The sequence below is a fragment of the Ostrea edulis genome, chromosome 9 (assembly GCF_947568905.1).
Source record: "Ostrea edulis chromosome 9, xbOstEdul1.1, whole genome shotgun sequence".
Taxonomy (NCBI): Eukaryota; Metazoa; Mollusca; class Bivalvia; order Ostreida; family Ostreidae; genus Ostrea; species Ostrea edulis.
The window spans coordinates 57,484,528-57,497,297 of NC_079172.1; the positions used below are offsets into that span (position 1 = coordinate 57,484,528).

General features: G+C 35.5%; 1 protein-coding gene across 3 annotated transcripts in view; it reads right to left on the reverse strand.

Annotated features, from left to right (window-relative positions):
- Positions 1 to 646: 646 nt before the first annotated feature.
- The window catches only part of LOC125658921 (G-protein coupled receptor dmsr-1-like), a 66,480-nt gene continuing 54,356 nt past the window's right edge, over positions 647 to 12,770 (reverse strand). For all 3 annotated transcript variants that reach the window (XM_048890376.2, XM_048890377.2, XM_056149688.1), the window contains 2 exons: positions 6,362 to 6,443; positions 647 to 5,299 (listed from right to left, as the gene is read on the reverse strand). In XM_048890376.2, the coding sequence (XP_048746333.2) occupies positions 3,975 to 5,180 (1,206 nt within the window). In that variant the 5' untranslated portion in view covers positions 5,181 to 5,299; positions 6,362 to 6,443 and the 3' untranslated portion in view covers positions 647 to 3,974. The remainder of the gene's footprint in view (positions 5,300 to 6,361; positions 6,444 to 12,770) is intronic.

Sequence of the window (12,770 nt, forward strand, 5' to 3'; positions counted from 1 at the left end):
CCGTGGATATCCGGGTTAGAATAATTCCTCAGTACCTCTTGCTTGTCATAAGAGTCGACTAAAATAGGGTAGTCCTTCAAATGAGACCGCAAAACCCGAGGCCCCGTGTCACAGCAGGTGTGGCACGATAAAGATCCTTCCCTGCTAAATTGTCATAAGCGCTGAGCATAGGGCTAAATTTTGCAGCCCTTCACCGGCATTGGTGACGTCTCCATTTGAGTGAAAGATTATTGAGCTAAACAAGATACAATCAATCCATTATGATATATGGCTTTAGGTTCCGTGGGGATCCGGGATAGAGTAGGTCCTCAGTACCCCTTGCTTGTCGTAAAAATCCTTCGGATAAAACCGAGCTCCCGTGTCCCAGCAGGTGTGGTACGATAAAGATCCCTTCCTGCTCAAAGACCATAAGCGCCGAGCATATGCCTATATTTTGCATTCCTTCACCGGCAATGGTGACGTCTCCATATGTGTGAAATATTCTCGAAAGGGACGTTAAACATTATACAATCAATCATAGACAAATTTAATCCTTGACAAAGAATTCTCGAAATAGTGAAAATATATGTACAAATCGACATAGTTTATGCTGTTCCCTCCGAGGATTAATTTTCAAGAATGATGTTGGTACAATATTTAAACACAGTTTCCATGACGACAACTTTTATTCACAACTAACAGCCAATCAATACTTACTTACAATTTTCTATTACAACAGGTAGTTGTGTAATAAGGCATTTAAACATGAATTAACAAGACAATTACCGACAAACTTTGATTTCCTTCATACTGAAATCAACAAAACGGCAACTCATAGCAGCTTCATACACAAACGTCAATGATGGATTGTGACCGAAATACGAACATGAAATATGCACGGAAAAATAAACTGTTAGAATTAGCTTTGTTTATTTTCTAAAATGTGTAACACTCTGGGGAGAAGGAGCATTAGCTTAATTTCGAATAGCGCTCTACTTGACAATAGTGGACGGACGTAGAGACGTTATAATTGATGAATAATTCTGAATTTTGCCCTTAACAACATATAACAACGTGTACAAAATCCAATACCTACATGTAATTATTGTCTTTCACCATACAAATGTACCTACTTTCTCATTTAATGATTCAATGGTGACAAATGGTTTTTAGATACTTGTCTAAAGACATTTTCTTTCTTTGGTTGTATCTTATTCACTGTTGTTATAATATGAACATGAAAAATACCATTTTTATACGGGAAGTGTGAACTTGAATTATGATGAAGAGTACTTTACTTTTCTGTTTCAGCAACAATTCTTAGGAAAAATAATTATTATCAGAAATTACTCTAGTTAATTTTTCTCCACAGTTAATCTTGATAGGAGTAAGAACGTGTTATGCAACGAATCCAAACATACATGAACGTGCATGTGTTAATTTATGACCGAGTATGTGTCCATAAACAGCAAATCAGGAACCCATCTGGGAAAAACACTCTCTGTAGCGAACACTTTGATGTGTGCGGAAGAGGACGTTTCAAAAAAATTCCATTTTATAAAGTTAAAGAAGAAAATAAACAATTACGTCGGGCAAAAGAACAATATTTCATTAATAAGTTTAACCCGAAACTCAATGGATAACTTACTATCAATGTACAATTCAATTCATGATGTTTCGTGAATTGAAATAGTTTATAAGCATGTGAATATGTGTTACTCACTATTCTATGTATAATTACTTGGAGCTTTTTCGAACATTTATTGCGCCAAATATTTTACGTTGTCTCTTACTATGACGTCATAATAACGAACGACGTCTAATTATGTTATTGTTATTCAAATTCCACTAAAGAGCCGTAGAGCGAAAGCGCTTTGGGATAAATGTGAAAACTTTTTTTTCTATATTTGCCTATACCAAGGACTTATTATATATATATAAAATAAAGAAAAATTAGAACTTACACTTTACACATGTGTAACTAAGCAATAATGTCATAACTCTTGAAGATTGAAAATGAAATCGGTTGAGTTATTTTCGGCGTTCTAATCTATTACTTGAGTGGATAGTTACTTATATATATATATATTACAACCCAGCCATTAATCCAAGACATACATGTCTAGATGATAGATATTTATATACAGTATATGGCCATAAGCGAGTCATCATTTCATTTTTTAACCATATATTTCATTGAAAAAACACTTATTGTGAGGTCAATATCAATCCGATTTCCATAATTTTTCCACTTAATTATGCAAATTTGTTCAAATTTTCTTTTCTTTGGATGTTAAACAAGTTGTGATACATTGATCATTAAGAATAATTTTTGAAATCATGAAGGCGAAATTTCTAACCTCAAAACGCTACAATTTCTAACCAAATCTGTTTAGTAAAATTTCAATTTCGCATTTGATGGATGATTATCACCACAACGCCTACAGATAAACGTATTTTGAAATTATATGAAAAAACTAATAATAATTCTGCATTTCAAATCCATGGAAATGAGCTACAAATAATGTTGCAACAAGTGTTTTCCAAAAAGGCATTTTCAATGAAATATATAGTGAAAAAATGAAATTATGACTCACTTATGGCCAGGTACTGTATATAGTGTGTATATATATATATATATCATCTAGACATGTATGTCTGGGATTTATGGCTGGGTTGTCTACAAGAAAAATGGTGGTTTTCATTTCTAATCTTGAAAACGATCTAACCGATTATGATAACTGTCAATATAAAAGTATATACATGTAAAGGAAGCTTTAAAATCTACAATGAAATCTGATTACATTTGTAATTACCATACAACCTCTTACTATATCATAACACACTTGTAAGAATACAACAGCCAATGTCCATGTATATACATGCATGTATAATTTGCTACTTTTGTGTGGGGAAGGTTGACAATTATGATTTTATAATTCCATTGATTAAGTTACAAAAACTGGCAAATGCATCCGCAATAAACAAACGGGGGACTGGACTTAAAACGTGGTACAGTCAATCATTGATGGCAAATTCTTCCAATTTGGGGGTTATAGTGTAACGAGTTAAAATGTTTCCTGGGATTCATCTGAAAAATGAATGTTCATTGATATGAATGATAGTGCAGAGGGAAAGCATGATTTGCTTAAAGTGTAATCTTGATTGACTTGGGGATGCATGTTAATTATTTATGCTTTCATTTAATGGGGTTATAAATGAACGCGCAGGGAAAACAGGAAAAAAAAGGCTAATAGACTTTTGACAAGTTAGAAAGTATGGATGAATATATTTTAGCATTATTCTCTGGATTTAACTATAGTATTTCCAGTGTATAACAAATATTCTCGGATATCATTTATATTACACACCAAATTACTGGGGGGGGGGGGGGACCGAAATGGGTTTTTACAAGAATTTATCAGTCCTCGACTCACCGGTACTAATGATGGTATTCACTAGTTTATCACCAGCTTCTTGTGTGGGGAGTTTTAGCTATATATGGTGTGTCACCCACGGCAGACGCGTTAAATAGACGGTATCAATATGGGGGAAATAACTATTATATAATGTTGATACTTAGTCTCCATTTGCTTATAGCTTGTAAAAGAATACAATTTATGTTTTTAAAAAACTGTTATTTATATAAATGAAACACCTTTAAAAGAACTACTTTGCATATCTGTTGAAATTATTTAAAGTTGTTCAGATATAAATCAATGTTGACTAGTCGTTTGGCCACTATATAATATAAGTCTTTATCAACGGATAAAATCAAATGATACCATATGATCAACTCTACGTGTAACAAAGAATAAACGTGAATCGTCCTCCTGTAATATCCTATCTCTTTTTCCTGTTCACCAATGTTTCGATGTCCTGTGGTTATGTAAAATCCAGGGATTTGAATTAATTCAAATATGGAAATGTGACATAACGAATATTTACGAAATTATGCAAGTCCAATGGATTTTCTGTTCTAGTATTATCTAATTTCACACATGCGTAGTGACAGTTGCAAATCCATTTTTTTCCGAACTTACGACACCCATTTTCCTCCATCCGGGTCCGTTTTTCGGACAACACTTGCAGAATATACCTATAAAGGTGTGACGGAATTGTTTGCTCATAGTGCAGTACAGGACAAAATTGATAGAATTGTTCAACAGAGCCATCATGTCCAGTAGGTTCCCTAAGTTTTCGTAAATTTCACTGTGGTACTCTTTATTTAAGCTGCTCATCAGGGTTAACACACCCTGTGGAAACTCTGTGATAAGAAACAGGACGACAACTGTGAACAGCATCAGTGTGGTTCTGTTGTGCTCATTGTGTTTGTCGGATTCAGCCTTTTTGCCTCTTCTCTTTAGAGCCATCCTTTTTTTGTAGGCGCGGTGCATTGCAACAATAAGAAGGACGGTTAAAATGGTCAACATAACGCACGGAATAAGTTTCACAAACACCGCTTGTATCCAGTAATTCACATTTTCTAAAACTCTGAACGCTCCACCGGACCGGTACTCGATGGTGTGAATGATTACGTTTGAATTCGTCTTGGGGTCGCAGTATGGCATATCTCCATTTACATTTACGATATAATTTGGGACAAGACATATTATGGTTGACACGATAGTTAAAGTAATAGCAAGCTTAGCTTTTTCCAGGGAACAATATGTTGTTCCCCTCGTTGGGAACCAGATGTATAGAAAACGGAATATGGCCAGAGCTATAGTTATCCATATAGCCACTGTATGACAGACAATGCTGAAGCTGGCATGGAAAAGCAGGAAACATATCCATCCAAAGTATCGTGTTGTGAAATAATACAGATCGGGCTCTTTAAAAATAAAGAAATGAAGAGCAAAGGGGAAATAACTCAGCATTGTAAAGAGATCTGCAACTGCTAGCCACGTGAGTAACACATTTGTGGACGAAAGCATATTTTTTCTTGTTAAAACGACGATGTTTACACTGTTGGCAACGATTCCAAAAAGGCACACCACCACGCTTAGATATCCATGAACACCAGCATACAGTACATTGAATTTGGCCAAGCCTGTCAACTCAGTTCCATTGTCATTAGATGTTTCGGGACTGCAAACTAGAGAATTCAACGAGATTTCTGAATTATTGTCTAAATGTATGTCGTACGTTGTCACATTTACGAGATCATCGTAAATTGTAGACCTGTTGAACGATTCCATGTTTCGGTCTGCAATTAAAATCGTTTGCTGGGAGTGCAGGAAGATGGCTAGCTTCCGATAGCCTTATCGCTCCGTGTCTGCTCAGAAATCGCTTGTCATCATCTTAATGGATGTTGAACCTAAAATAATAGCATTCATTTGTTAAAACGCTGTTATCAATCGAATTACTCAGTGATAGCAACAACAGCTTTTTCAAGTCGGATAAGAAATGGCACTCTGATATGTCAAGAGTGCCTGGTAGGGGAATGAAGCGTTTTAAAAGCAAAATCTAGATTTAGAAAGATGCTCGCCATCTTGAAGTTGTTATCATGGTAACATCTAAATCCTCCCCCACACCGCACTACAAACATGCTATTTCTTATTCTATCTCAGCATTATGATTTCCCGTGATGCCCTTTTCAACCCTAAAATCTTGTAACATACCACAGTCATGTTTTACAGTAAGTACTAAGGACAAATGTAAAACCCTCTTTCGTTTCTCGAGATGTATTTTTCTCATTATATGCTTCAATCTATCATAATTACAATGCATTAAAAATCTAAGCGCATTTACCAAAACTTAAAATCAAGGTTGTAGGTAGCACAAAACACGATCTGGACTTAATATTAGCTGAACTGGCCTACACTATCCACATGGTATGTACAATGTGTAAGATGTTTAATTATAAATGGCAGTTTTAGCGTAATCAGTGTTATATTTTTGACATTTTGATAGCGAATAATCATTTTATATACATGTCTTTATGTAAAATAATATCAAGAGTCATCGTTCATGAGAAATGTTTTCAATTGTATGTTTTAACGAATAGGTTGCTGTATAAATTTTAATACATGTATTGTATTCTTAGTACATGGAAAGTTTGTAAAAGACAGCTTTGTATTCCATTGTCGTATTTCATGTGTAATATGAAATAAATGTATGGAAACATTAAATCAATTCATACTGATTACACTAGAGTCTTTACTCAATACATACAGCAAACAGATCTACTTTTAGCACATTTGTAACTGATTTATACAGAGGATTAGAATCTGAAGTACAAGTAGCATAATACATGCTTTCATTTGATTATTAAACGAATTCTATATACAACCATGATGTGATGTTAAATCGTGTTTTTTATGGAACTGTAATACAAATTTAGATTCTAGTTCAAAAATGATTTTGCAGTAAAGCTCACCTTATCCAACGTAGTGATCTCTTTCAATGTTATTGTCCAAGTAAGTGTTACGTAACAATACAATTATACGTCAATGAATGACCTGTAAAGAGAAAACATCAAGCATTTAGATATTCTGCACACGACTATATCAGTATTGATATAAAAAATGCTTGGCATCAGCTTGTGCAGAAAATTGTGAATTTTTGATTATTGGCAGACACGTGTTAATGGTGATATGTTTGGTCGGTGCAGGACACCATGTTGATGGTGATGTGTATGGCCGGTGCAGGACACCGTGTTTGCCCGGTTCAGGACACCGTGTTTATGGTGATATGTTTGGCCGGTGCAGGACACCCAGTTTATGGTGATATGTTTGGCCGGTGCAGGACGCCGTGTTTAGTCACAAATTGACCAACACGTGTGTGACAACAGCTACAACCTGATCAAACAAAGACAGGTGTGTATTCCTAGTCTGACACTGCTTGGTAATGTTAGAAAATTTAAGGAAAGTGATCTAGACTATGTCAACCAATGACCGCCGCCGTCCCTCACATTCGCAAATACACTGTAGGTCAACCAATGACCGCTACCGTCCTTCACATTCGTACATACACAAATTTATTGCAGCCCAAGTCAAGTTGCAAACTAAGTAATGCATTCTCAAAACTAACAAATTCTGACTTTCATACTGCGATTAACGCCGGATTTTATCTCCATTAAAATAAAAAGGAACGATAGGTGAAGGGATTTGTGCACAAAACATATCGTTATATGAAACCGCAGATCAAAAATATACAATAGAGGAAATCAGAGCGGTCTAGCCCAACCTTTCTGATAAAAAATGAGCGATTCCATGCTTAAGATAATATATATGATACTGCCGCTTTTGATTCTACTGGTTTGATATCTCCAAACATATAAACATTTTCAGAAGGAATTTGGTGCTGAGTTATTCAACCAGTTGGAAACTAATGAATTTATTTTCAAATCTGTTAGAACAGCAGTGAAGGCAATAAAATATACTGAAAGATGAGAACTGAACTCTGGGGTGCCAAATGTTTCAATCTGCTCAAACTTGAAGAATATACTTATTCTTAAATTCATCTAAAACGAGGGGATTATAATGACTCCGTATTAACAGCAGTGGAGGCAAAGAACTATGCTGAAAAGATCAGAATGAAACCCAAAGTGCAAAATGGTTTAATCTGATCTGAAAGAAAACACTCGTTTTAAATGAGAGGACTACCTTTTACTATATGATTGCTAATCAAATGTAAAGCACAGTCTAGATCAAGCTAAAATCCTAGTTAATCCAATTTAACGCATGTTCCTTAATTCTTTAATCTCCGGACGCCCCAATATGTTCAGTGTCTTACATTGCCTTTTCATAAGTTATGGTATTTTTGCTATGATACACATCAATAGAAATCATATTATCTACTGTTTTCATTGAAAATAAACCTATCGGAGATGGATCATACATTTAGATTTACATAGGATTCAGTTCTAAGGCAACCTGCAAGTTTTCATTTACCACACACATCATGAACTCGATACGAAAAAAACTATTTGCTGTTCATTAGCATGTTTTATCACAGTTGGTTACGAGATGCTGTGAAACCGAATTTTTCTTGAAGGCTTTTAGAAATAGTTTTGTGCAAAAGACATATTGATCTAGTGGTTTTGTACTGTAAAGACAGTTTGGTTTGGAATATTTATAGCCTCCAACGGGTTACAAGAATATTTTTCTGGGTTTTAGTAAACATTCGATGTTTCGTGTTTAACTCACCTTGACTCCGCCCACCCCACCATTGTAGATGCCTGCACAAATTTTGAATTTCCTAGTTGTGACTTAGCGTACCGCGTGAGATGACTTTAATATTGACGCGTTTTCAGGTCGTATTCGTTTTTTGTATACTGGGTAACAGGTTGCGAGAAATGGGATGAATTCTACTTCAGCAAAGCATTCATTTAGACGAGACCTGGTACGTTCAAAACGACGATATCATATGTCTTCTGTGAAGCAAGCTTATATGATCAATGTACGACCTTGAAGGTACTTAACATATCTACGCAAGCTGTGAGTATTTTGAGAGCATAAATCAAGCATAAAATATAATTATAAATTAGCTGAAATTAAATGCAACAAACGAGCAAACAACGCTTTTTGCTATTAACCATACCGGATTTATTACGCTAATAAAAATATATATCAGAAATACATCTTTTTATTTCACACCATGTGTCACCTGTTGATTAATGAAATTGATTAGATATTGGTTTTCACAAACGTGTTAAAATAATATTGTATTTCAAGTCATTAATACTAAATATATATTATGCAGTACTGCACCGGTATATATAACTTATTACCGTTTTGCTAATTTACATGAATGTAAATTGCCCTGTTAAATTCCCGATAGCTAATGACCGAACAAAGGATTAGATCAGGAAAAAGTAGTTATTTCCATACATACCTTGAATTTATAAAATCGTAAAGAGCAGACAATACATTCAGGAAGGAAAATCTGTTTTCCAAAATAGGCAACATAATATGTATAAAAGTGAAGGTTTCCAGAACATTTGAAATCATGAGGCACAAATCACCACAGAAAAAGATCGAAAAATGCAATGAGGTGTCATCTTCAAACAGACTTAACAAATCGTCTGCTCATTGTTTGGAAAATCCTAAATTTATTTGTAGAAATTGGTCCATAAATTGTTGACTAACGTTTTCGACATTCTGGCTTAATTTTTGAAGGTCCCTTGCTTGTTTAAAGATGATTATCTCGGTGATTTGTTCCCTAAAGTAGTACAGTACTATTAACTCGAAATGAACTTATATTTTTGGCCTACTGGTATCGTTGACATATTGTTAACATTCGATAACTCCGCTAAACTTCCGTTCATATTAATACATACTAGAAGGGGAAAAGGGGGAAGGTGATACATGTACCCATGTTTATTGAGCTGACATTTCGGTCTGTTGTGTTGTTGCATTTGATATTGGTATGTGGAAATCAAACTTTATTTATTCTTACAGTTTATTGCCTTACCACTTTAGACAAAGAATGGAAAGGTGGAGGATGAAGGGGGAGAGGGTATGCTAATGTACTGCCCTCTGAATCGCCACTGTAGAATATTTCTAGAGGTGAGACTACATACCAGATATTAGTTATAATTATTGAATTATTTATTCTCGTTTCTTTGGGCTTAACTTTTCTCATAGATCTCTAAATACACTAACATGTATAATTCTCTCACCAGAGGGCGCGTTACGCATACTTCACTTACACCTCTGGCAACGCTTGGAATCACGTGACAATATAATCACATGATACATGTATAAACAGTCATTCTCGGTATGACAACAGGTGAAGCACCAGGCTCTTTTCATAGCCCACCGACACTTTTGTTAAGTACATTTTTACCATTTGGCTGTCTGTCTCTTATTCTACAAGTTTTATCGTATTTTTACAGCCTACCTTACTTCTGATTCCATGTTAACATGCAGTCTCCAACACGTGAATGCCTTATATTCATACGCATATTACGAAGTAGTTCCAAATTTGAGATCAGAAAACAGCGATTTTAAATAATTTACAGTAAGCGTCAATTAAATTGCAACAAAAGCATTTCATAATATGACTAAATATTTAGTCCAAAACATAAATGTTGGATAATAGAAACTTTTACAAGATTTCTGTAAAAACCCGTTGACTGAACGTTGACAGAGTTATAGTGCGAGTAGCGCATGGAACTCTGGGTAGAGAATGTATAGATATATTGTGTTTTCACATGTGCATTCAGACGTCATTGAGAATTATATTCATTATGACGTCAGAGCTCATGAATAATAATTTCGAACCAATTTCTGGTTATGACATTTTTCAAATCAAAGCACTCGTATGAATCTTAAAAGGAGGAGTTGCACTTAATATATTGCAATTCGACTGGGTAACAGGGTAAAAAAAAACTGTTTAAAAGGAGCAATATATACGTACATATATGATTTCCCAATATCTTAGCTACAATTTTACCAAAAATTATACTAATTTCTATAATATAAAAAAAAATATAAAAAAAAATTACCATTTAAATACATACGTACTTCTACCACGTGACATCTTCTGACTCTAGAATTTATCAGTTATATGCACAACAACTGGCCTAGGTATTACAAACATGATAACATATACTAAGCATTTTCAAACTGAAATTATATACACTATACTTCAAATATTTTTCAAACACATAACTACAATACTAGCGAGTCTAATGACTAAAGCGCGTGAAGAAGCTGCACATTCAATTCGTCTAGAATTTTGGGTCGCAATCCTAGAAGTCGTTCGTGAAAATGGAGATCTCGCAAAGTCGCAGCTTCCTCCTCTCAGATTACAAATTTTCGTAGATCCTAGTCTTGTGAACGCCTACAAAAGGCAGTGCGCCGTAGACCTAGGCCTAATGTATAAGAAAAGTAATACCCTGCCAAGACGATCTCCGTTTTGACGTCATAATACAACTGAAGCAGTGGTGGATTTGCATTAGTAGTTGATGGGAGACTTAAGGGTACACACACCTGACGATGAAAATCATCCTTGCCACTTAGAGTATGTGACAGATCTGAGAATCTCATTAACATACATATGTATATGAAAACATTTGACACCAAATGATCGTGATCAGTGATCAACTTGATTAATTCTAAAAATATAAAATAGATTTCAATGTTCATGTAACAACGGAGAAATGGGAGGTCCAAACATGTAGAAAATTTACTATTATACTAACGCTGAACTATTTAATTATTGTGTTAAATTAAATACATCATTGCTATAATGATTTTTCATGATTTTTTATTCATCCTATTGTGCGATTATCAATGCAATACAGATTTTTCCCGTTGTCTTAATCAATTATTTTAATTTCATTGGTAGAGGATATGTCAAGGACGCATTACAATTTATGTGGGTGGAGGGTCCGAATCAACCACCCATGGCCTTAGTAGAATATACTTTGCCCATTTGAAAGCACTTCAAGTAAATGCCGTGGGGATCAGGGTTAGAATAGGTCCTCCGTTACCCTTGCTTGTCGTAAGAGGCGACTAAATGGGTCGGTCCTTCGGATGAGACCGCAAAAAGAGAGGGCCCGTATCACAGTAGGTGTGACACGAAACAGATCCTCCCTGATCAAAGGCCGTAAGCGCCGAGCATGTAAGTTTAAATTTTGCAGCCCTTCCCCGGCAATGGTGACGTCTCCATATGAGTGAAATATTCTCGAGCGTCCCGCTACAATATACAATCAGCCAACCACTTTCAGTAATTTTAGTCCCTAGTTTCAATTGGAATCCCATGGGGATCCAGGTTAGAATAGGTTCTCGGTAACCCTTGCTTGTCGTAAGAGGCGACTAAATGGGGGCGGTCCTTCGGATGAGACCGCGAAAACCAAGGTCCCGTGTCACAGCTGGTGCAGCACGATAAAGATCCCTCCCTGCCCAATGGTCATAAGCGCCGAGATAGGCCTAAATTTTGCAGCCTTTCACCGGCAATGGTGACGTCTCCATATGAGTGCAAGATTCTCGAGTTAAACTATATACAATCAATCAATTGATTGGATCCGCTTATATATATTTGGCAGCGTTCGCTCTAACGGACGGCAGCTTCATCAGAATATTAGAAAGCCTCCGCTTATTGTTCTGTATTTTCTTTAGAAGGTACGTATTATGGTACAACGATGTACATCTGTCCGTCCGGGGTTTCTGCTTCTAATTTCATTTCTTTATCACATATCAAGCTGAAACTTGCTATGTAGCTTCTTTGTGGATCACTCTAGATCATGTTGCAATTTTGACCCTTTTCGACCTCTCTTGCAGACTTTTTGCCCCTCTTTTGAAAATTATTTTATGGAGGGTACATAATTTGTCCGGCTAACCCCTCCCACAATTTTCAAGTGAGGACCATCTAGTTTTACAGAGTGTTGCATGGGTGTTGAAGATATGTATGTGGCAAGGATTTTCATTTTCTTCAATTTTTTAAAAAGAAAATTACAGGTTGTTGAACTTGGTCCGTTTTGCGAAAATATTGCAAAGAGAATACATGATTTGTTCAGTGAACTCCTCCCACAGTTTTCAAGTGAGAACCTTCTTATTTTTAGAATGTTTATATCGGTATTGAAAATGTGCATGTGGCAAGGATTCTGATTTCCTTCAAGTTTTGAGAAAATTACAAGTTATTGAACATAGCAAGTTTTGAGGAATTATTACATAGAGAGTACATGATTTGTCTGTTTTTCCTTCCACAGTTTTCAAGTGAGGACCTTCTTATTTTACAGAGTATTTGGGTATGGAAGATGCTCATGTGGCAAGAATTTTGATTTTCTTCAATATTTAAGAAACTTACAGGTTGTTGAACTTAATCCATTTTAAGGA